Source organism: Vulpes vulpes, chromosome 12 (genome assembly GCF_048418805.1).
Source record: "Vulpes vulpes isolate BD-2025 chromosome 12, VulVul3, whole genome shotgun sequence".
In the NCBI taxonomy this organism is placed as follows: Eukaryota; Metazoa; Chordata; class Mammalia; order Carnivora; family Canidae; genus Vulpes; species Vulpes vulpes.
Genome location: NC_132791.1, coordinates 157,869,372 through 157,890,439, shown reverse-complemented (window position 1 = coordinate 157,890,439; position 21,068 = coordinate 157,869,372). Strand labels below are relative to the sequence as shown.

Here is a 21,068-nt window from a genome sequence, read left to right as displayed (position 1 = left end):
AAACGCTCCGAGTTGCTCAGCGGTTGCATTGCTGGAGCAAGCAGTCCCGCGCCCTTCCAGCGCCCCGGGTTCAGCCGACTGTGTCTGGGTCCGACTCCGTCGCGGCCCGTAGTGACCTGGGAGCGAGGGGGCGGACGACCGCGCGTCGGGCCAGAGCCAGGCGTGGCCGCGGCCCGAGACGCAGGAAGAGGCGTGTGGCGACGCTCCCCGGCCGTGACAGCGGGAGGCGCGCGCGGGCGGCGGACTTTGGCGACGCTCCCCGGCCGTGACAGCCGGCGGCGCGCGCGGGCGGCGGACTTTGGCGACCTTCCCCGGCTGTGACAGGCGGGGCGGGGCGGCGGCGCGGCGGCCTCAATCCAGGGCGGGCGGGCGCCGAGCGCGGCGCAGGCGGGCCGGCGGACGGACGAGCGGGGCGGCCGGGGATGCCGCTCGGAGCGCCGCGGTCCTCGTGCCAGTGAGCGCCGCCGCCGCCGCAGCCATGACGGTGGAGTTCGAAGAGTGCATCAAGGACTCGCCGCGCTTCAGGTGCGCCCCCGGAGGCGGCGCGGCCCTTTGTGGTCGGCGGGGGTCGCCGCCCCCTCGGGGCACCCCGGGCCGCCGTGGGTGGGCGCCAGTTGGGGGGTGTCGTTGCTGCCTTTTTGCGGGGCCGGGGGGGGGGGGCCGCTGGCGGGAGCTGGAGGACCCTGCCTCGCACAAAGCCCGCAGCCCGGGCCCGAAGGCCTGGAACAAAAGATGCCCCTTGTGCTGGTCACCTCGCGCAGGGGTTTGCCGGGGTGGTGTGGGGGGGGTGGGGAGGCTGCCAGGAGAGCCACCTTTCCGTGGGAGTGTCCACCCCCGCTTTGTGCCTGCACCTCCGTGCTGGGTGCCTGAACGGGACTGAGACCCTCCCGGCCCTGCCGTCCAACTCTGGCCAGGGCTGTCTGTGTGGAGGGGGTGCCTGCCCGTCAGGCAGCAGGGAGCCAGCGCTCAGGGGTGACCTCGCAGGTTGGAGGGGCAGGGGCTAGGCTGGGTAGGCTGGGTGGGAGTTCCGGCTGGGGGTTCTGCACGGGCTCGTCTTTTTAGTCCTTCCTGGCAGACAGGCTCATCTGCTTGCACCTCGGGCACCCTCTGTGCATCAGGTGTAGATGCTTATGTCGCGGACATATGGGTGAGCTCTGCTCCCCTAGACTCTCCCCAGAGGCTCCTGACCCTGGACATGAGCGTGGGTGGGTGGGCTGCACCCTTGGGCAGCATGCTGATGTGTGCATGTACCTGTGTGTGTCACTCTGTAATGCTTCTGGTGTATGCATACTTGTACTGAATGTTTATCATGCACACATGAGCTTTGGTACAAGATACACATACTAATTTGTTCATGTGTGTTCTGGTATCAGGCATACATATCTGTACTCCTGTGTATGTCACATCCATGAGCACACGTGTCTATGTGTACACTGTGTCACAGTGTGTGTGTACATTTGCTTGCACATGATCATTTCTACCATGCTTCTGTGCACACGTGTGCTTGGTCATGTGTGTGTGTGCCTGCTGAATTCTGGGTGTGCCAGCAAGAGGACCTGTGTGTGGATGTGCTGGTGAGCCTTCGGATTGGTACTCTAACTCTCGGGCCCCTTGCACAATCATCACGCAGGGGAGCCAGCAGCAAAGGCTTGGGGAGGCTAGGGATGAGGGGTAGGGGGTTGGCCCAGGAAGGGCCCCCGGGGCAGAAGGTCTGGGGGTGATCCTCTGCATTCTCCCATTTTCTGTTGATGATTGATTGAGGGAAGGGGTGTGAGCAATTCTGGCACCCACAATCCTACATCCCTACCACCGCCCACTGTCTTTTAGAACCCAGGCTACGGGGGAGGATATAGCTGGGGCCTCAGCTGGGGCCTCAGTCCTGATTGAAGCCCCCACACCTCACCCTAGCCCCTTGCTCAGAGCCTTATGGTCCTTCTTCCCCTGAGTGGAGAGGTGCAGACCCACTTTGCCGGGGCAAATTGGGGTCATTGACACCTCATTCACCTCCAGGCCTTCCCTCCCATACTAGGCTGGTCTGTCCATAGCCCACAGTGGGTACAGTGGCTGCCTGGGTTTTGCTGTGCTTCCTCTGGCTGGGAGAGGCTACCCCAGGAAGGTGCCCAGCTAGGCCTGGGATGAGGACTGAGGAAATTCATCTGAACCTTGGGCCACAGAAGCCACATTGTGGATTTCGGGGTTGGACTGAGATTTAACAGGGATTTGAGGTTCTCCTGGGGTCCCACTATTTCTGCACCCTCAGGTGCCACTGAAATGTAACCTGGGACTTCCTGGTGGCAGGCCTGGGGTCAGCCACAGTAAGGCTGGGTGGGAGGCTGTAGTCAGTGACAAGAGGCCAGGTGGCCCCAGCCCTGGAAATAGGGACCATGCCCCCATGCTCTTGGCCTGGGGAGAGCCCCACAACCTTGGGATGCATGTGGGAGAGTCCAGACTCTTCCAGACAGGCCTGGAGGTGCTGCCCCCTCCCCTGGGTGGGGCTTCAGGCGCTGAGTCATGGCTTTGGTGGGGAAGCCTGCCTCACCCTCCTCCTTGTAATCCAAGCTACTGAAGAAATCCTGGAGGGAGGACAGGAGAGGAGGCCTTAGGTCTTTGAGGGCAGGGGCTGGGAGATGGGCACAGAGCCCCCAGGGCAGGGTGCTGGTTCTCTGCTCTCTGCAGAGCACCTACCTTGCCCCAATGAGCACATTCATCAGCATCTAGTTGGCCCCACCCTTGCGGGGCAGGGTGAGGGGCCCCTCCTTGCCCAGGAGCAGCATCTACCCCTGGGTGGGTGGTCAGTCCCTTCTCTGGAACTCAGAGATCCCCATGGTAAGAGAGGAGCCCAGGACCAGTCAGGGAAGGGGGTGGGAACTTCAACGTCCCTGGCTGGGGCACCCTGGTGCCCTCCTGACAGATCTAGATTGGGGGCACACAGAACTACACCCCATATGAAAGACTAGGTCCCTGAGCCAAGGCCTGGGAAACCCTGGAACACAGTCCCCACTTCCCCCAACCCCCGCCAGCCATGGGGGCAGCAAGGGTCCACTGGGCATGGATGGCCTTCCCTCTGTCTGACCTCCACCTAAGACCTGTCCCTGGAGCCTTGCCAGTCCCTCAGAGCCCCACTGTCACCCCTGGCCCTCATTCCCTGCTGTCGTCCACCCCCAGGAGGCAGATGGGTCCAGTTCACAGGCTGAACGGGTTGGGGGGGTGGCGCTGGGATCCTGGCCCTCTTTCCCTATTTCCTGTTCCCAGAACCGGGGAGGGGGATCACGTGCCTGATCCATCTGCCTCGCCGCCTTCCGGGGATTCTCCTGTGTGTGTGTGTGTGTGTGTGTGTGTGTATGTGTGTGTGGCTGCTCTGGTGATGTCATTCGTTAACTCTTGCCTCCCTGAGACCGCACCATTGTCAGGCTGTTCCGGTGAGAGTGGGCTCCTCTGAGGCTTGCCCCACTGCTCCCTTTGAGCAAACTGTGCTGTTTGTCATGGTGAGGTTGGAGGACTCAGGGCCCCCCCCCTCCACAGTTAGTCTGGGCTCTCGTGATGCTGCCAGAACCAGAGGAAGCAGCTGGCCTATGGTTTTGGGTCCTGAGACTGGTCTGCTCCTGGGTCCCCAGGCCCAAGGTGGGGTCTGGGGTCAACTGAGCCCCAAGAAGTGCAGTGGGTGGGCCAGGAGAATGGCTGCAGCCTCTCCCTCTGTCCTCAGGGGCTCGTCTGACCTTCTCTCTCTGGGGCCAGAGCAGCCAGACCCCAGGTGGGGCCATCATGGCTGACAGGGGTGGTGGGGTGGAGGCTGGGTGGCTCTGGAGTCAGGTGGACCTGGGTCCCAGTCCGTCACCCTCTGCCCAGGGGGGCATCTGCCTTTGCCAGCCTCCATTTCCTGCATATCTGAGGCACCCTGGACAGCAGGAGGGCTGACAGGAGCAGGTGGCCATAAGCTCTGTGATCCTTTCCCACTGCACATCCTCACGGAGGCATGGAGGACAAGGAAACCCCAGCCTGACCCCTGGCCCTGCAGGGCTCAGCAGCTTGCTGTGGGTTGGTCTGCAAACACCTTCGCTCTTGTTGCAGGGCTACTATTGATGAGGTGGAAACCGACGTGGTGGAGATTGAGGCAAAACTAGACAAGGTGAAGGGGGGGTCTGGGGTGTGGCGGGGTGGGGTGGGGTGCATGGGGTCCAATGCTGCTGCTCTGTCCCAAGGCCTGGCCCCGACTGGCTCACGGGACGGCATGCTTGTGTGCGAGTGAATATGTGTGTGCGAGTGTGTAAGCATGTGTGTACGTGTGAGTGTGCGTGCAGGGCGTGCCTCCTCCACCCCGCCCCCCCGTGTGTGGTGTACAGGGTCTGGGTCAGTCCCCCCTTCTCCCTGGCTGTAGCCTATCGTAACTGTCCCAGGGTGCACATGCTGCTTGCACATGTGTGTCTCCCATGAAGTGGGGGTAGGCCTTTGTGAGTCCCCTCCCACCCTCTGTAGGGCAAGGAGGGTGCAAAGGGTGCTTTTGGGTGACTGGGGTAGGGGCCCAGGGGAAGGAGTGGGGTAGGAGGAGAGGCAGAGGGAGGGGTGGCATCCCTGAGGCCTTCACTGGCTGGTCCTGCCAGCCCCTGGCCAAGACCACATGCCCACTTCCTCCCTGTGTTCCCCTGCTCTGGGCTTCTCCTCTGGGCTTCTGCTCTGGAGCCAAGACCCTCACGGCCCCTGGCTGTCCATATAGCTCCTGGTGGGTGAGAGAGAGGGCTGGCTCTGCGGAGACAGCTGTGTCCTGGGCACTGAGCTGAACTCTGGCTGCCCCTGGGTGGTCCCCAGCCCTGGGGCCTGGTCTCTGGGAGGAGGGGAGGGCTGCCACTTGCAGGCACAGTGAATGGTCCTCCTTCTATCATCCATAGCTGGTCAAGCTGTGCAGCAGCATGATAGAGGCTGGCAAAGCCTATGTCACAACCAACAGACTGTTCGTGAGTGGTGTTCGAGACCTGTCCCAGCAGTGCCAGGGCGACTCCGTCATTTCGGTGAGGGGGGAGCTGAAGGTGGGCACCGGCAGGCAGCCCGGTGATGGTGCCTAGGCTGTCGGCGCCGGTGGGCATCTGTGCTGGGCTGCAGGGCTGGTTGGCTCTGAGACCTGTGGGCAAGGAGATGCCAACAATCCTGGGAATACAGCCGTGTCATCTTCCCTACCCTGTCTCCCCCTAGGAATGTCTGCAGAGGTTTGGAGACAGCCTGCAGGAGATGGTCAACTACCACATGGTAAGCCCTGGCCTGGGGGGGGTTGATGTGTGGTGGCCTGGCCAAGAGCACATCCCTCTGGCTACTCATCCCAACAGCCCCGCCACTGGCTTCCCTCAGGCCCCGCCCAGCCTGGAACTGCCCTCAGCTGGCTCAGAGAGAGCTGAGCTGGCCAGTATTAGGAAGCCACATTCCTACTCCTCAGCCTGCCAGGGTGGGGGGATACCACTGAGGTGCTCTACTGTGTCCCAGATGGGGGCCAGACAGTGGGGGTGGGGCAGAGGGAACAATACCAACCCAGGTCTGAGGACAGTGGGGTCTCAGGGTGGGGGCTACCTCAGAGGCTCCTTTAGGGTCCCCCACTTGGCCCAGCTGACCCCATGGCCCAGGGATGACTGCTGACCTCACTGCCACCCAGGCTGGGTCTGGGTGACCTTGAGTCTCTCAGGATCTCGAGCACCTGTGGGTGGTCAGACCCTGGCTTGGGAACCAGGGTCCCAGAGTGATCGAGGAGCCCCACTCCAGCAGGGGAAGTATAGAGATAAACCAGCTCAGAACAGTGCGTTCTGCCCTAGTTGTCTGTCTCTCTGTCCCTAGTTAGGGCCTAACCCTCCTCCCATGATGGGAGGGTCTGATTCTGGGCCCAATCCATGTTGTCGGGAGGCTCTTCCACCGTCTCCTGTTCCCCAGGCCAAGCCCTCACGAGCTCTGGGCTCTGACCCCCTCCTTTCTGCTGTAGGCCTGGCTGTGCTTATGTGGCCTCCTGGGAGGCAGTGAGTATACTCAGTGGCCTGTGTGTGCCTGCTCTGAGTTGGCATGAGGTGGTGCCATAGGAGGGGGACCTGCCTGAGATAGCTTTGGTCTCTCGTTTGGCTAAGAGCCAGGTAGGGGAGATGGGCAGGTGGTCACAGCTGTGGCCTTTGGGCAGTGACCCAGGCCTGGGGCCAAACCCACTCTCCTGGACCCCATGAGGCTGGCTCTGTGTGAGTGACCTGCTGGGGCCCAGGCAGGGCTGGGCCCGGTTTCCCTGGTCCTCCCTTGGAGGGACAGGGGCTCAGCCCATGGAGTTGTATAGAAGTAGACCCCAACACCACTTCCCTCCCTCGGCCCCCAGATCCTGTTTGACCAGGCCCAGAGGTCTGTGAGGCAGCAGCTCCACAACTTTGTCAAAGAGTGAGTGGCCCTCAGACCCCTGAGGGAGGCCTGGCCTCTACTGGCCCTGGGAGGGGTTGGTGGAGTGGGGAGCAGACCAGAGCTATGCTTAATTTGGGAGGCCTGGGGCCTCAAGACTGAGTGGAGATTTAGCAGGAACCAGGGCTTGGAGGTGGGTGAGGCTGGGGTTGAGGAGGCAGTGCCTGGAAGGCAGGGCGAGGGGTCAGAGAGGACACAGGGTAGCCAGGCAGGCCCCAGGCAAGGGGTGAGGGTTAGGGTGGTGGTGGGAGGGGCGGGGCTGGGTGGAGGTCTGAGCTCTGTGCCTTCGTGTATAGGTGGAGTGCTTATGGCACTCCTGAGTGATGTCGAGTTGGATCTGAGTATGAGTCTGGGGTCTAGGGTGAGGCAGGGGGTCTCTAGGCTGGAGTGATCCTGGGAGTGAAGTGGTAAAGGGCAGGAGGAGGCCTGGATCACGAGAGGGGGACTGGTGGGAGAGGAGGATGGGGGAGGAGGGAGAGGGGGAGGGAGATGGAGGAAGGATGAGGAGGACGGAGGGGAGAGGGGGAAAAGTGGAGAGAGGGAGGATGGGGAGGGGAAGGATTGGGAAGGAGGGGAGAGAGGAGGAGGGAGAGGAGGAAGGATGGGGAAAGAGAGGGAGGGGGAGGACGGAGGGGAAGAGGGAAGGTGAAGAGGAGGGAGAGGAGAAGGAGGAGAGCCCTGGCATGGGGGTGGGGGTGCGGGGGCAGGGAAGTAGGGAGGGGAGGCTCTGCGCCAGAGCACAGAGTGGGTGCTAGTGGAGGGAGGGCAATTCATGAAGGTGGGAGACCTACATGCACCCCTCCCAAGGCCCCAACCTGACACTCCCTGCCCCCAGGGATGTGCGGAAGTTCAAGGAGACCAAGAAGCAGTTTGACAAAGTTCGAGAGGACATGGAGCTGTCCCTCGTGAGGAATGCCCAGGCTCCACGGCACCGTCCCCATGAGGTGGAGGAGGCCACAGGTGCCTTGACCCTCACCCGGAAGTGCTTCCGTCACCTGGCACTAGACTATGTACTCCAGGTCAGCCGCTGGGCAGGGGGCTGGTGTTCAGAGAGTCCCCTCTGGCTCTAGGAAACCTTGGATGCCAGATCTTGGGAAGGAACATGGTGGGGGGTGGTGCCTAGGCAAAGGCTCAGCATTGGGAGTGGGCTGGAGATGAATGTGAGGCTGCAAGACTGCAGGGTGCAGAGGGTGGACTGAGGCTTTGAAGAGTGAGGGGGGCTTGGAGGGCCTCAGAGCAGATGTGAGAATTTCTGGCTTTGTTCATGGGAAGAGCCCAAAGTCTTGACTTGGGGAAGGACTCCATGACCATGGGAGAGTGAGGGTGGCAAAAGTGCAGGGAGCTGAAGATGAGCTGGGGGTCTCAGGGGACCACAAGCAGCCTGGGGGACAGGCCATGGGCTACCTCAGCCCCAGCACCCTTCACCTGTTCACCTCTCCCCTGGCAGATCAATGTCCTTCAGGCCAAGAAGAAGTTTGAAATCTTGGATTCTGTGAGTGATTGGTGAGGGGGTGGGAGTGGGGGCATTGGCCTCCAGTGCAGGCTTGTGAGGTGTGCTAGGTGTGAGGATACCTATTGGGTCCTCTGGTCACTGCTGCTGAGGACCCCCCACCTGTACCCCCCCCCCTTACAGATGCTGTCCTTCATGCATGCCCAGTACAGTTTCTTTCAGCAAGGCTACAGCCTGCTGCACCAGCTGGACCCCTACATGAAGAAGTTGGCAGCCGAGGTGAGCCCTAGGGTGAGGTGGACCCAAGACCAGGGTCTCAGTGGAGGCTCATTCACTTCCTCCCCCATGCCCCTCCCCCACAGCTTGACCAGCTGGTGATCGACTCTGCAGTGGAAAAGCGGGACATGGAGCGAAAGCATGCTGCCATCCAGCAGCGGGTGAGGCCCTGCAGCCCCTGACCTCCCTGCACGGATGGGGACCCCAAGAAACCAGTACCTCCTATTCCCTATTCCCTGTGTAGGCCTGCCACCTCTGCAGGGGCTGATGCTGTTCCTCTTTGAAATGCGCCCGCCCTCCGAGGGGGAGGTCTCCATCCTTAGGAGCTTCAAGCTGGAGGAGTGGAGCAGTAGGGTGGGCGGCGGGGCCAGCCTCCTGAGCTCACAGATGCTGGGGCTGGGGCTGGGATTCGGGCTTTCCTTCCCTTGGGCTAGTGGTGGTCTCCGAGGCCTGCCTCCGTTGCTGGCCCTGGCCTAGACAGCCCCAGGCTGGAGGTGGGCCTGAGATGGGCTGCAGGGAGGAGGGACTATTTCCAGATGCTGGGAGCCGCTGGCACTCACTGGCTCTCTCTCCCCCTCCTCACACGCTGCTGCTCCCGGGCCCCCCCACCAGACTTTGCTGCAGGTGAGTGGGCGTGTCCCCGGGGAGGGCGGGGCCTCTGCCCGCCCAAGAGCTTCAGCACCAAGGACAACTCCTGGCCTCCGCGCCGAGCACCTGCGAGAGCACTTGCTGGAAGCCGAGGCTGGCACCAGCGGGACTTGGGCTGAGCTGGACCGCGTCCCCCGCGGGAAGGGCGCAGCTGTCCCTCTCTGCCTCCGCTCAGCCAGGGAAGCAGGTGGCTGGGCCTCCTCTCCTACCGCGGACACACAGGACAACACTCAGTGTCTCCTCAGTCCCTGTGAATGGAGCTCTGTCAGGCTGGCTGGAGTCGTCCCAGCTGGCAGTGTGAATGGGAGACTGCGGATGGGGGGGGAGGCAGCTTCCTTCCTGGTCCCGGAGCCCTCTGTCCCTACAAGGGTGGGTGTGGGGTGAGGGCTAGGGCTCTGGGGGCCCTCAGCTGTAATGGGAGGCATCTGCCCCAGGGAGTTCAGGGCGATGTTCTGTGCTGGGGTCAGGAAGAGGCTGTGGAGGGCAGTGCCTCACCTCAGCGTTGGCTCTGGGGGAAGCCTGGCAGGGCGGCAGTGTCCTCACAGCCAGGGGTGGACACTCACTAGGGGCTGGGCTCCTACCACCCCCAGGACTTCTCCTATGATGAGCCCAAAGTGGAGTTTGATGTGGATGCACCCAGCGGTGTGGTGATGGAGGGCTATCTCTTCAAGAGGGCCAGTAATGCCTTCAAGACATGGAACCGGTGAGGGAGGGGTCTTTCCAGGGGGTCTGTGGGGCAGACATGGGGTTGGCGCTGCCTGACCCCTTCCTGGCCCATCCACCTGCCCAGGCGCTGGTTCTCCATCCAGAACAGCCAGCTGGTCTACCAGAAGAAGCTCAAGGTGCGCCTCAGGGCTGCTGGGGCTGGGTCTGTGACTCCTGGGCCCCTCCCCTCCTGGACCCTGGGGTGGGCTGGTCCTTGGGGGGAGGTTGTACAGGGGTGGGGACACCCCTTGGGTGTCAGACAGTCTGTGTCTTTGAAGTAGAGTGATAAACAGGTGGCCAGTGCAGGACCAGGGCTGGGTGCTGAGCACAAGGCCCATGGTGCTACTGCCTGCAGGACGTGCTGACTGTGGTGGTGGATGACCTCCGTCTTTGCTCTGTGAAGCCATGTGAGGACATTGAGCGGAGGTTCTGCTTTGAGGTCGTGTCACCCACCAAGTGAGGAGGCCCAACCCAGGGCAGGGGTGGGGAGGGAGCCCCTGCCTGCCTGGCCTGATGGACCCCTTCCTCCAGGAGCTGCATGCTACAGGCTGACTCAGAGAAGCTGCGGCAGGCCTGGGTTCAAGCTGTGCAAGCCAGCATTGCCTCTGCCTACCGGGAGAGCCCAGACAGCTGCTACAGTGAGGTGTGGCCCTCTTAGTACCCTCTGTGTGTGTGTGCGCATGTGTGTGCGAGATGCCTGTGTGCTGCAGGGGGGTGGCCCCTGTAGGCTGCATGCAAGCAGATGTGTATGATGTCAGCATGTGTCTGTATAGGCTGGTGTGCATATTGTGTACGTGTGAGTATGCATGCACACGTGAGCACACAGCTTATGTTTTAGCTGTCCTAGCCTGTGCTGGCACCTCCAGCTAGGGAGGGAGAGGGGGCCCCCCTGGGGTGATGGAGGCTGGAGCTCCTGAGGGCTGAGTGGCCCCTTACACCATCCACAGAGGCTGGACCGCACAGCATCTCCATCCACGAGTAGCATCGACTCTGCTACAGACTCTCGGGAGCGCAGTGTCAAGGGCGAGAGTGTGCTGCAGCGTGTGCAGAATGTGGCTGGCAATAGCCAGTGTGGGGACTGTGGCCAGCTGGATCCCCGCTGGGCCAGCATCAACCTGGGTGTGCTGCTCTGCATTGAGTGCTCAGGCATTCACAGGTAGGCCCACTGGGTGGGCTGGGCAGGGGTGCTGGGGTCGAGCTGCTCCCTGACTCACCCCTACCTCCTCACTGTCCAGGAGCCTGGGTGTCCACTGCTCTAAGGTGCGGTCCCTGACTCTGGACTCGTGGGAGCCGGAGCTGCTGAAGGTATGTATGAGGCCATCACAAGCTGCCACACTAGCAGGAGCCATGTCTGCCAGCTTGGGGGATGTGGGGCGCCCTGGAGCTGGAGCTGATGTTGGCACACCCTGTGTCCTGCTAGCTGATGTGTGAGCTTGGAAACAGCACCATGAACCAGATCTACGAGGCTCAGTGTGAGGGACCAGGTAGCAGGAAGCCTACAGCCAGCAGCCCCAGGTGAGGTGGGGAGGGGTAGCCTAGACCAGGCCAGGGGAGCCCCCGCCCGTGAGTGCCACCTCATGTCCACTCCTGGTCCAGGCAAGACAAAGAGGCCTGGATCAAGGACAAGTATGTGGAAAAGAAGTTCCTGCGGAAGCCGCCCTCAGCACCAGCCCGTGAAGCCCCTCGGCACTGGCGGGTGCAGAAGTGCCAGCGCCACCACAGCTCCCCCCGAGCCCCTGCTGCCCGCCGCAAGGTCCGACTGGAGCCTGTCCTGCCCTCCGTGGCTGCTCTGTCTTCAGGTGCCAGGGGGCTGTGCCCTCAGCTCACATACCTGTGCAAGGGTGGGAGGTGGGCTGCAGCTGCCAAGCCTCAGGCCCTAGGAAGATCAGGGTAGAGCAGGAGGAGGGACACAGAGACTCCCAGCATGATTAGGCCTCAATTTCCCCACCTCCCTGCAGCAGGTGCTGGGGAACGCAAGTTCCGGAGGGACTCTCTCTTCTGCCCAGATGAGCTGGACTCCCTCTTCTCCTACTTTGACGCAGGAGCTGCTGCAGCTGGTCCACGTAGTAAGTGCTGTGAGGACTCTAGTACCCTGCTGCCCACTGCCTTTGGCCCCAGTCAGGGCAGCAGTGCAGGGGCCAGGCATGGCTCACCTGTAAGGTGGCTGAGTGTGGCCAGCCAAAGCCCCTTGCTTGGAGACTGGAGGGACTGGTGTTCCTTGCAGGGAGGACAGGGCTGGGGAGAATTTGGGGGCCAAGGAGAGCTAAGGCTGAGATAGCCTCTCAAGGGTCTGGGCTTACTTGGCCACTGGATCAGAGGCTAAGGCCATGATCCTCAAGAGTGATGTATGTGAATTGCGTGTGTGGTATGCACACTGCAGTATGTGTATGTGATGTGCGTGGTTGTACACGGCATGTGCATACTTGTGTGCATGGACACTTGTGGCCTGGGCAGCTGTGTGCTGGAGCCAGCCTAAGAGACAATCCTTGGAGTTGGGGGCCCAATGCTACAAGCAGGGCTTCCTGTTAATGATTTCTTGGCACCCAGTGGTTACCCATTGCCCATGTAGAGCTTTTTGGGCAATGTAGGCAGAAGGCATGGACCCAGACCAGGAACTAAGAGGGCGGGGGTGGGGTGATGAGGGGGTGTCCTCTGGCAGCAGAGGGCGCTGCCTCACCATCATTCCTAAGTCTGGGGCTGCCCTTGGGTAAGCCATCTGGGATTTCGCTCGGGTGTTTGGGGAGGGATGGGGGTGTGCCCTGCACTTGGTGAAGACCTCACGCTGCACGGTGATCTCCCAGCATGCACTCGCCATGAACAGGCCTGAACACCTGACTGCACGGTTATGCTTCAGTCCCTCTATCCTGCTAGGGCTGACCTGCCTGAGGGTAGGCTTCCTCTGTAGCTGTGCTCTTGGGTGCGCTACTTGGGCTCCTTTGAGCTGTCACTTGGTTTTCTCCCCTTCCCGCCATCCTAGGCAGAGCTCCCCTCCTCTAGGGCATTCCCCAGGGACGGGATGGGCGTTCTAGCCTTCCTGCAGGGCTCTGGGAGGAGTCAGGTACTCTAAGGACCTCCATCTGTCCCTGGACCCCACAGGTCTGAGCAGCGACAGTGGCTTAGGGGGCAGCTCTGATGGCAGCTCGGACGTTCTGGCCTTCAGCACAGGCTCCGTGGTGGACAGTGTCACGGAGGAGGGTGGGTGCACCCTACCTGCCTCACTGCAGCCCAGCCTGCGCCCTCCCCCGGCCCTCCTTCAGGCCATATCGCAGCCCCTGACTTTACTCCTCCCCTTAGAGGGTGCAGAGTCTGAGGAGTCCAGTGGTGAGGCAGACGGAGAGGCTGAGGCCTGGGGCCTGGCGGACGTGCGTGAGCTACACCCTGGGCTTCTGGCACACCGAGCAGCGCGCACCCGAGACCTCCCTGCGCTGGCCGCCGCGCTGGCTCACGGGGCGGAGGTCAACTGGGCTGACACAGAGGACGAGGGCAAGACGCCGTTGGTGCAGGCTGTGCTAGGGGTGAGCAGATGCGGGGAGGGCACAGGTGCGTCTTTGGCACTGGCTTCCTTATGGTGCCAAACACCAGGATACCCTGTACCCTCCTGGAGACCAGCCAAGGTCCGTTTCCTCAGCTGAGCCTGAACTGTCCTCGGCTCCCCAGGGCTCCCTGATTGTCTGTGAATTCCTTCTGCAAAATGGAGCAGATGTGAACCAAAAAGACAGCCGGGGCCGGGCGCCCCTGCACCACGCCACGCTCCTGGGACGCACAGGGTGAGTCTCTGGCACCCCTCCCACCTGCGGGGGCCCCGGGTTGCCTTAGCCCACCCCGGGCTGCCTGTGACTCGTCCTCTCCACACTGCAGTCAGGTGTGCCTGTTCTTGAAGCGAGGGGCTGACCAGCATGCCTTGGACCATGAGCAGCAGGACCCGCTGAGCATCGCGGTCCAGGAGGCAAACGCAGACATCGTCACTTTGTGAGCGTGGGCGGGGCCGCGGGGTGGGGAGAGAGCCTTCGGGTCCACAGTGAGGGGTAGAGGGGCCACCAAGGTGGGGGAAGTGGCGTGCCTCATCCTGCATCTCCCACAGGCTGCGTCTGGCACGCATGGCTGAGGAGATGCGAGAGGCCGAGGCGCCCCCTGGCCAGCCGGGCGCCCTGCTGGGGACCAGCCCCACGGAGCTGCAGTACCGCAGGTGCATCCAGGAGTTCATCAGCCTCCACCTGGAGGAGAGCTAGGGTGGGCGGCCGGGTCTGGCCAGAGGCTGCAGCGGGAGCCTCCCTGTCCCCCCACCCTGCCTGCCCTGCCTCCGGTGGCCCTGGGCCCGATTCCTGAGAGCTCCAGGGCCAGGCCAGCTCTCCTTAGAGCTGCCCCAGCCCCAGGGCTTGTGAGGGACCCCAGCACTGAGTCTTAAGAAGCCCCACTTTCCCCCTGGGAGGTGCTGCATCGCCTGGTACCCCTCATCACACCTGGGGACCCCGTGTCTTCAGGTGACCCCTTTCCTGGGGACCTGGGTTGCTCACGTCACAAACCACTCTGAAGGCCCCATGTCACCTTGTGCCCCTCAGACGCCCCCTCCCTCTGGGGCCTGTGTCACCTTATGCCCCTGCATCCATCCTAGGTCCTCTCTGCCTTCAGGGCCTGTGTCACCTCGTGCCCCCACCTTTACTGCCGTAGAACACTGACCTGCTAGTTGGGTCCCACCTACACACCCCCAGAGCCCCTCTGCTAGGCCCTGGGGCTGGTGGCTGGCCACCAGTGCCCTTTGAGGGCAGAAGGGGCAGCCCATCCAGGGAATCAACCCGTGTACCTCACTTAGTTACCAGCATCCAGGCTGGGCTTCTCGGGTGCTGGGGGGGTGGGCTGTGGCCTGGGGCCTCAGCCCTGGCTGGACGCAGGCGTCCCAAGGCCATGTGGCTGGCCACACAGGCCCCAGTGCTGTGTGGCCGGAGACCTGTCCCTGCCTCCTCCAGAGGCTCTGGCCCAGAGCCGGTGCATAAAGGACTTTGGCACTTTCCACCCCTGCATCTGACATTCTTTGTCACAGACTGAGCAGATTTTCTACAACGACCTCTTTCTCACTTTGTCTTGCGTCTTTTCTCTGTGGATTCTTGAGGACCACCTTGACACACCTGGCTCTGCCTGCACGGGGGGGAGGCTCCTGCAACTCTACCCTGCCCCTCACTGGCCTCACCCCTCTAGCCGGGCCTGTGGATGGGTCCAGGGGCCCCTCAAATCACCCCCCAGGGCCCACCAAGGCGTTCATCCTGCATTCCCCCTTCCGGGAGCCCTGGGGCAGTGGCTGGGCCTCACCCCAACTTACATCCTTGGTCTGGCCAAGGCCACTATGCAAAAGCTGTCCAGGGAGGCTCCATGGGCGGCAAGGTGGGTGCTGAGTCCCCCAACTCCATCGCCTGTTGGCTGTGACCCCTAAAGAGCAGAATTAACTCCCTCCTTTCTCCTTGCTTGAGCTCTGCCCCCACCTCCCACCCCACTACCTGCATCAGGGCCTCGGGCTGGCAGGACCTGCCCCCGCTCCAGATCACAGTTAATAAACTGCTGCTTGCATCCCTGCCTGTCATTGGCTCACCCGCCTTACTCCACTCTGTCTCATCTGGGGAGGAGGTGTCTCTGGGTCACCTGGCTTCCCTGAGGGGTGGCCCTGAGTGGGAGAGCATCCATGCCCTGAAAGGATGCAGTAAACCAGAACGCAGCCACGGCCTGCTGGGGGCCTGCTGGGGGCCTGCTGGGGGCCTGCTGGGGGCCTGCTGGGGGCCTTGGGACTTCCCCCAGCCCCCGCCCCCCTGCCTTTCTCTGGCCTGGCCTGTGCCCCCTGGAGGGCACAGTAGGGAGTGGATGCTTAGTTGTGAGAGTGGTCTGGGGCTTGTCCTGTCTCCTGGGCAAGCCCTGGCCCTGCAAGCTGGCCATGGGCACGGTGTCCTCCTGTCCCCCAGCCCCCACAGTGTGTCTGCGGCTCCAAGGAGTGTGGATTTATAGCCAGGGGTTTTCAGCTTACGCAGGAGGGGTAACTGGGAAGTGCGCACACTGTAGCCACCAGGTGGAATCACTGATTTTATTACAAAGTAGCCCAAGGCTACCAAGTACCGTCCTGGCTCTACCTTCCCTCCCACCTGCCCTGAGCTGAGGGAGGCTCTGGCTGATGCCTGCACGCACCTGCACACAGGTGATTTAGAGACACACATTCATTTATATGACGCTGACCATACAGGCACACACCCATATGGGGGGCCCCCTCCCTCTTTTTTTTTAAAGATTTATTTATTTATTTATTCATGAGAGACACACAGAGAGAGAGGCAGAGACACAGGCAGAGGGAGAAGCGGGCTCCACGCCGGGAGCCCCGCGTGGGACTCGATCCAGGGCCTCCAGGATCACACCCTGGGCTGAAGGTGGCGCTAAATCACTGAGCCACCTGGGCTGCCCAGCCCCCTCCCTCTTGCAACACACACACTCACAGCAATGCACAGACTAGACACGGGAATCCAGAGCAGCAGAGACACTGCTCTGGGCATCCCTGAGTGAGGCCACCACCGCTGGGCAGGGTGGCTGGGCTGATGAGAGTGCTTACCCGCCTGCCTGCCTGCCTGCAGGTCCCGATGCTGCTTCCTGGGCCCTGGGTTTGGCTTAGCTGGCTGGGGGCAGCTCTGTGGGGCTGGTCTGGTTCACCCTGGGCAGTCAGGAGAGACTTCAGGATCAGGACAAGTTCCAGCAGGTTCAGGTGTGGGGAGACTGGGGCTCTCACTTGGCCTAACTCTTCAGCAAGGACTCCTGTCAGGGCTCCCGGGAGCGTTGTGGGGGATGAGGCTGGCAGGGCCCCCCCCGAGGATTAATGTCATTCCTGCCATCCGTGGGCAACTGGTTGGCTTCTGGTGTACCCCGGGATGCTCCTGTGGCTGCCCCTGGTGAAGGCGCCTGCACTCTGCGGAGCCAGCGACAGCCTAGTAGCAGCGCGAGGGCTATGGCATCAAGCAGCAGCTCCAGCAGCTCCAGGACAGAGAGAACAGATGAACCAAACCACAGGCTCCAGAGGCTGCCCATGGCTGAAAGCAGCTGAGGCACCTGCAAGTGTCAGTGGGTAGTGAGCCGGTGCACAGGGCTGGGCCCCGGGAGGTTCTGGGTCCTGCTCCCAGCCCTGCTCTGGTTCCTGGTGGGCTCACCGAGTAAATGGGTGTCTCATCCACTGTCCGGTAGTTGAGCTCCTGATAGAAGATGTTCACCTTGGCCACATGGCTCCTAGGGCAAGGCAGAGGGGTGAGGGGCCAGCCTGGCAGGGCCCCTCCTCAGGGCAGTGAAGGACAGGCTGGAAGACAGCAGGGCCAGGACCCTGAAGGTGCATGCACCCACCTGAGGCCTGGGTTCTGGCTCAGGCTCCTGGGGTCCCGCTTGCCTAGTGCAGACAGGATCCAGTCCTGTACACAGAGGGCTCGCTGTGACCACTGCTCCTGCCAGCCCTCAGGGTGCTGGGCGGCAGGCAGGGCATGGGTACTGCAGGGCCCAGGCTCCCCTAGGGTGGGCTCCCTGGGACCTGTGAGACCCACCTGCATGCCCACCCCCCACCCCACTCCTGAGGGGACTCACAGCTGACTTTGAGGAAGGCCACCTGGAGGTCCCAGCGGAGAGCTTGTAGGAAGACTCCCTGGGAGAGACAGGCCCCCATCACACTCCCGCGGTGCTGCTGCTATAGCAGCAATCCCCAGCTCTGGACTCCCACACTGCGCTCACCTGCAGGGCCTGGGGCAGCGTGAGGCACAGGCCAGCCGGTGGGGCCCCAGGTCCCCGTAGAGGCGGTAGAAGCAGTGACCTGTGGAGGAGGGGTCACCAATGAACCCAGGAGAATCCATCCTGGGCAGGGCCTGACAGTGCTCCACCCCCTCGTGGGCGCCAGGCTGGGGTGGGGGGTTGGGTCTCACCCCAGCCAGGGTGCCTGGTATAGCTGCAGTACTCAGCCCCTGACGGCAGGGGGTAGAAGTAGTAGCCGCAGGAGCAGGTCTCCACCATCAGCTGCTGGAAGCAGGACACCAGGCAGGTCTGGGGGGACAGGTGTGTGGGGAGGAACAGCCAGAGACATGAGCTGAAGGTCCTGGGGGGAACCAGCCCTCTCCTGAGCCTGTAAGAGGACCCGGTTCATCTCCTTTTCAGCGGAGCACCTGCCCTCCTTGTGCCCTCCTCCATGGTCACCCCTCCCCCTGAACCCTCCTACCTGGCTTTGCCCTGACCACCCTCTCTCCTGGCCTCCCGGGTCCCTCCTGAACGCTCCCCCCATCCTGTGGCCCCAGACTCACCTGCAGAGTATATGAGGCATTGTAGAGTAGTTGCACATCCACGCCCTCAGCACCCGTGGTGCAGTGGCTGTAGGGGCTCCCCAACCGGTGCACCTCATCCTGATGGGAGGAGACACTCTTCAGTTCCACTGTCCCCCCCTTGATGCCCCAGGGTTGGGTAGAGAAGTGGAGCCCTTCTTCTGCCCCTGCTCCCAGGAGCCCACCCACCTCTCGGATGCCAATGGTGGTCTCGGTCCCTGGCCGGACGCTGAAGCCCTGGTGCTCCAGGAAGGGCGTGTGGTCACGCCCGTGAATCATGACCTTGATGCTGGCCTCCGTGGACAGCAGAGGGACCTGGTCCTGCTGCTCAGCTCTGAGGACCAGGCTGATCCCTGAGAAAGGAGGGGGTAAGGCCAGGCTGGCCCAGAGGCCCCATGTCCCATTCAGCCTGGGGATGGCACTCACCGTGGGTGATGCCCGGGTGCTGCTTGGCCGAGATGCCATTGAAGGTGTAACAGCTGCCGTAGGTGGGGTGGTGGACGGTCTGGAAGTGCCTGGAGCCAGGAGCCACACTCAGACCAGCACACATCTTTGGGCCATGATCCATTGCACATGGCCTGGGGGACTGTGGCCTTATCTCTGGAGGAAGCTGTTTGCTGCCAGCCAGACCCCAGGGCTGGCACCCAGCCACCTGCCCACTCCCACTCACCGGGCCTGGCAGTCCTGGCCATCAAATTGGCAGGAGAAGATAAAGTGGCCTCTGTGGCTTCGGTGGCTGTCCTCACGGGCAGTGGGCAGCAGGGCCAAGATGTTCACATAGTGGAAGTGGTACCATTCTCTGGCGGCTGTCACACCTGATGAGTGAGCCCGGTAGAAGCAGTCTCCACCTGTGCTGTTACACTGGGGGGTGTGGGGTCACTTCAGCATGGTCTCCTCTCCTGCCCACACCCATGCCAGGACCTTTCAGGGCCAGGGACACTCACCAGTCTGAAACCCACTTTGTTCTGATGACCTGGTTGGCTCAGCCTTTGCAGGCGGATCGTGCGGTCCAAGTAGAAGGCCGGCAGTGGGACCCGGTCACCAGCACAGAGGACATCCCTGTCCCCGCTGAAGTTAAATTTGTAGAGAGAGTGGATATTCTCCCGGGCAAACTCATCTAGTACCTGCAGATGGTGGCAGGCTGACCTCGGCCTAGCGGGTGATGGGCAAGGGATGGGGGCAGGTTGAGTCAAAGCCACCCCGGAAGTCCCCCACATCAGCCACAAGTTACTGCCAGGGGAGAGTGTGCCGGCCTCCGTGGCACTGATCCCAAAGATCAGTTTGGGGGAATCTAGAGGGGCCCCGTGTGGACTCCCCTCCACTATCTTTGCTCCTGCAACCTCCTTCTACCCGAAGCCTAGCTCCAGGCTATGCTTCTGGGAAGCTCCCTCCCACCTCCCCTCACCCTTCCCAGCTGCCCAGCACCTGGGTGTCTGGGTGGCACAGATCACAACAGGCTCCAAATGGCTCCTCTCTGGCCCTGAACGTGCCCCACCCCCACTCCCCACCACCGCTGCCCAGGGCGGAGGGCTCAGAGTTCCTGGCTGGGCACAGGGGTGTAGTGAGAGGTGGAGTCACCCATGACCTGGGCGTTGTGAGCCACTGGGGCTTCCACTGTGACCACACCTGGGGAGATGCCCACAGGCTGCCGGGGGGGCAGAAACCCACTGGCCAGCCCCCCGCCCCCACCTGTGGGGGTTCATGTCGCACAGAGTGACGGACGGGAAGAGCTTTCGCTCTGAGTGCACGGACACCGTCATGATGACTGGGTAGCGCCAGTACTGCTCAAAGAGGAGCCCAAACTGCCAATAGAGTGCAGCCAGGGCACCCACGAACAGCAGCCCCCAGGATGCTGTCTTGAGGCGGTTGTGGCTGGAGCAGACGAGGCGGATGGTGCCATGGATGGTGGCATTGGTGCAGAAGAAGGTGAAGAGCTCCCTGAAGGAGGTGTGGAGCTCCACTAGCCTCTCCTGCCGCCTGTCCTCGGGCAGTGGTGGCAGTGGCGGCTGCGCCTCCTGCGACTTCGGGGAACCCCCAGGAGTGAGGGCCATGGCCCTTACCTGCATCCAAGAAGCAAGCTTAGTGTGGCCCCAGCCTGTGCCCCAGCCTGACTCCATGTGGGCCTCCTCACCCCACGCCACCAGGACTTCCATTCTCTGCCCCCAGGAACTTCAGTCATGTCGCTTGGCTGCTGGGGGCATTGCCCAGCCTGTTGAGGCCCTATCAGAGGCCTGGGTCCAGCCCCACAGCGATTCCCCAGCCACCTGCCAGGGCACCGGCCAGCCTCTGTAGGCAGGTCTCATTGCAGCCAGTACTGGGTCTGCCTGGTGGAGACAGGGACAGCAGGGGGGCAGCTTTTCTACTGTTTACAGGCAGGCTTGAGGCTGGGTAGGTCCAGGTTCCTGTCCACACCAGTAGGGCAGGGGCCTCTAGGTAGGGGCAGGCCAGGTGACCTGCTTGGGGTGTCCTTGGGCCTAGAGCCAACGTTGGAGGTCTGGGAGCTCCAGAAAGACTAGACTCTGGGCCTCAATGGCCTCTACCAACCCTTAGTGGCCAGCATGGCCACATTTGATTGGGGCTGACGGAACCAGACTGCTCCAGCCACGGCTGCGCCAAGGGTCAGGCCTGGGTATTGTTCAAGTGGTATGGGCTCCTAGATGAGGCTTCGCCGACTGAGCTGTGTCCCCAGGGAAGCCCTGCTTGTGGACCTGGGGCTTCAGTGAAAGCCAGTGGGCTGTCCAATGGTGGAGACCTGAGGGCCCTGGAGATACAGAGGCACAGACCCAGGGCTCCCCCAGGGACATGGGACCCTGACAAGGCCAGGCCTGCTAGCCCTGCCAGTGCCGGGGACTGATATTGGGTCTCACATCACACAGAGCTCTGCCCCTGCATGTACTCCCCCATGATCACACTGGGCCTCCAAGAATGAGAAGGACCCTAAGCCGTATGTTATAGGTCAGGCACAAAGGCTCCAGAAGGTTCTTTCTGAGTCCAGTAACCATGTATGCCCTCTTCTAGACATGTGGCCCCAGCCAGCCTCCTCCTGCACCCGCTGGGGCTACCAGGGCAGTAAGATGGGGATCCTGAAGACCCAAAGAGCCTCTGGCGTCTCCTGAGATAGGGGCAGGGTCAGGGCACTTGGGATGGAGGCCCAGATGCACTCAGGGGCCTGAGACATCTGGAGTCAGACACAGCCACGGCAGGGCCACGTGACCCCTTCATGCACGCGCACACACGCACACACACATGCCCATCACATACACCAAACC

The 21,068-nt window shown here is 62.2% G+C and overlaps 2 protein-coding genes across 3 annotated transcripts; one reads left to right on the top strand and one right to left on the bottom strand.

Moving 5' to 3' along the window:
• Window positions 1-42: 42 nt before the first annotated feature.
• Window positions 43-15,046, top strand: ACAP3 (ArfGAP with coiled-coil, ankyrin repeat and PH domains 3). 2 transcript variants are annotated; one of them, XM_072730940.1, is made up of 24 exons: window positions 43-525; window positions 4,069-4,126; window positions 4,884-5,003; window positions 5,185-5,238; window positions 6,332-6,390; window positions 7,244-7,427; window positions 7,856-7,900; window positions 8,042-8,137; window positions 8,221-8,295; window positions 8,747-8,758; window positions 9,373-9,485; window positions 9,573-9,624; window positions 9,843-9,943; window positions 10,019-10,130; window positions 10,435-10,643; window positions 10,723-10,792; window positions 10,908-11,002; window positions 11,084-11,286; window positions 11,449-11,553; window positions 12,584-12,682; window positions 12,782-13,002; window positions 13,145-13,254; window positions 13,346-13,456; window positions 13,569-15,046. In XM_072730940.1, the coding sequence occupies exons 1-24, from the start codon at window positions 479-481 to the stop codon at window positions 13,714-13,716; spliced, it is 2,499 nt and encodes an 832-aa protein (XP_072587041.1). In that variant the 5' UTR covers window positions 43-478; the 3' UTR covers window positions 13,717-15,046. The 2 variants fall into 2 exon arrangements, with proteins under 2 accessions (XP_072587041.1, XP_072587040.1); XM_072730939.1 differs by having other exon boundaries at window positions 11,446-11,553.
• A 1,224-nt stretch (window positions 15,047-16,270) lies between these two features.
• SCNN1D (sodium channel epithelial 1 subunit delta) lies at window positions 16,271-19,850 on the bottom strand. The gene is made up of 12 exons (XM_026006928.2): window positions 19,489-19,850; window positions 18,744-18,951; window positions 18,470-18,660; window positions 18,226-18,314; window positions 17,989-18,152; window positions 17,782-17,880; window positions 17,410-17,527; window positions 17,222-17,300; window positions 17,078-17,135; window positions 16,844-16,959; window positions 16,657-16,732; window positions 16,271-16,558 (listed from the first exon to the last, which is right to left on the bottom strand). The coding sequence occupies exons 1-12, from the start codon at window positions 19,848-19,850 to the stop codon at window positions 16,271-16,273; spliced, it is 1,848 nt and encodes a 615-aa protein (XP_025862713.2).
• Between the last annotated feature and the right edge of the window lie 1,218 nt (window positions 19,851-21,068).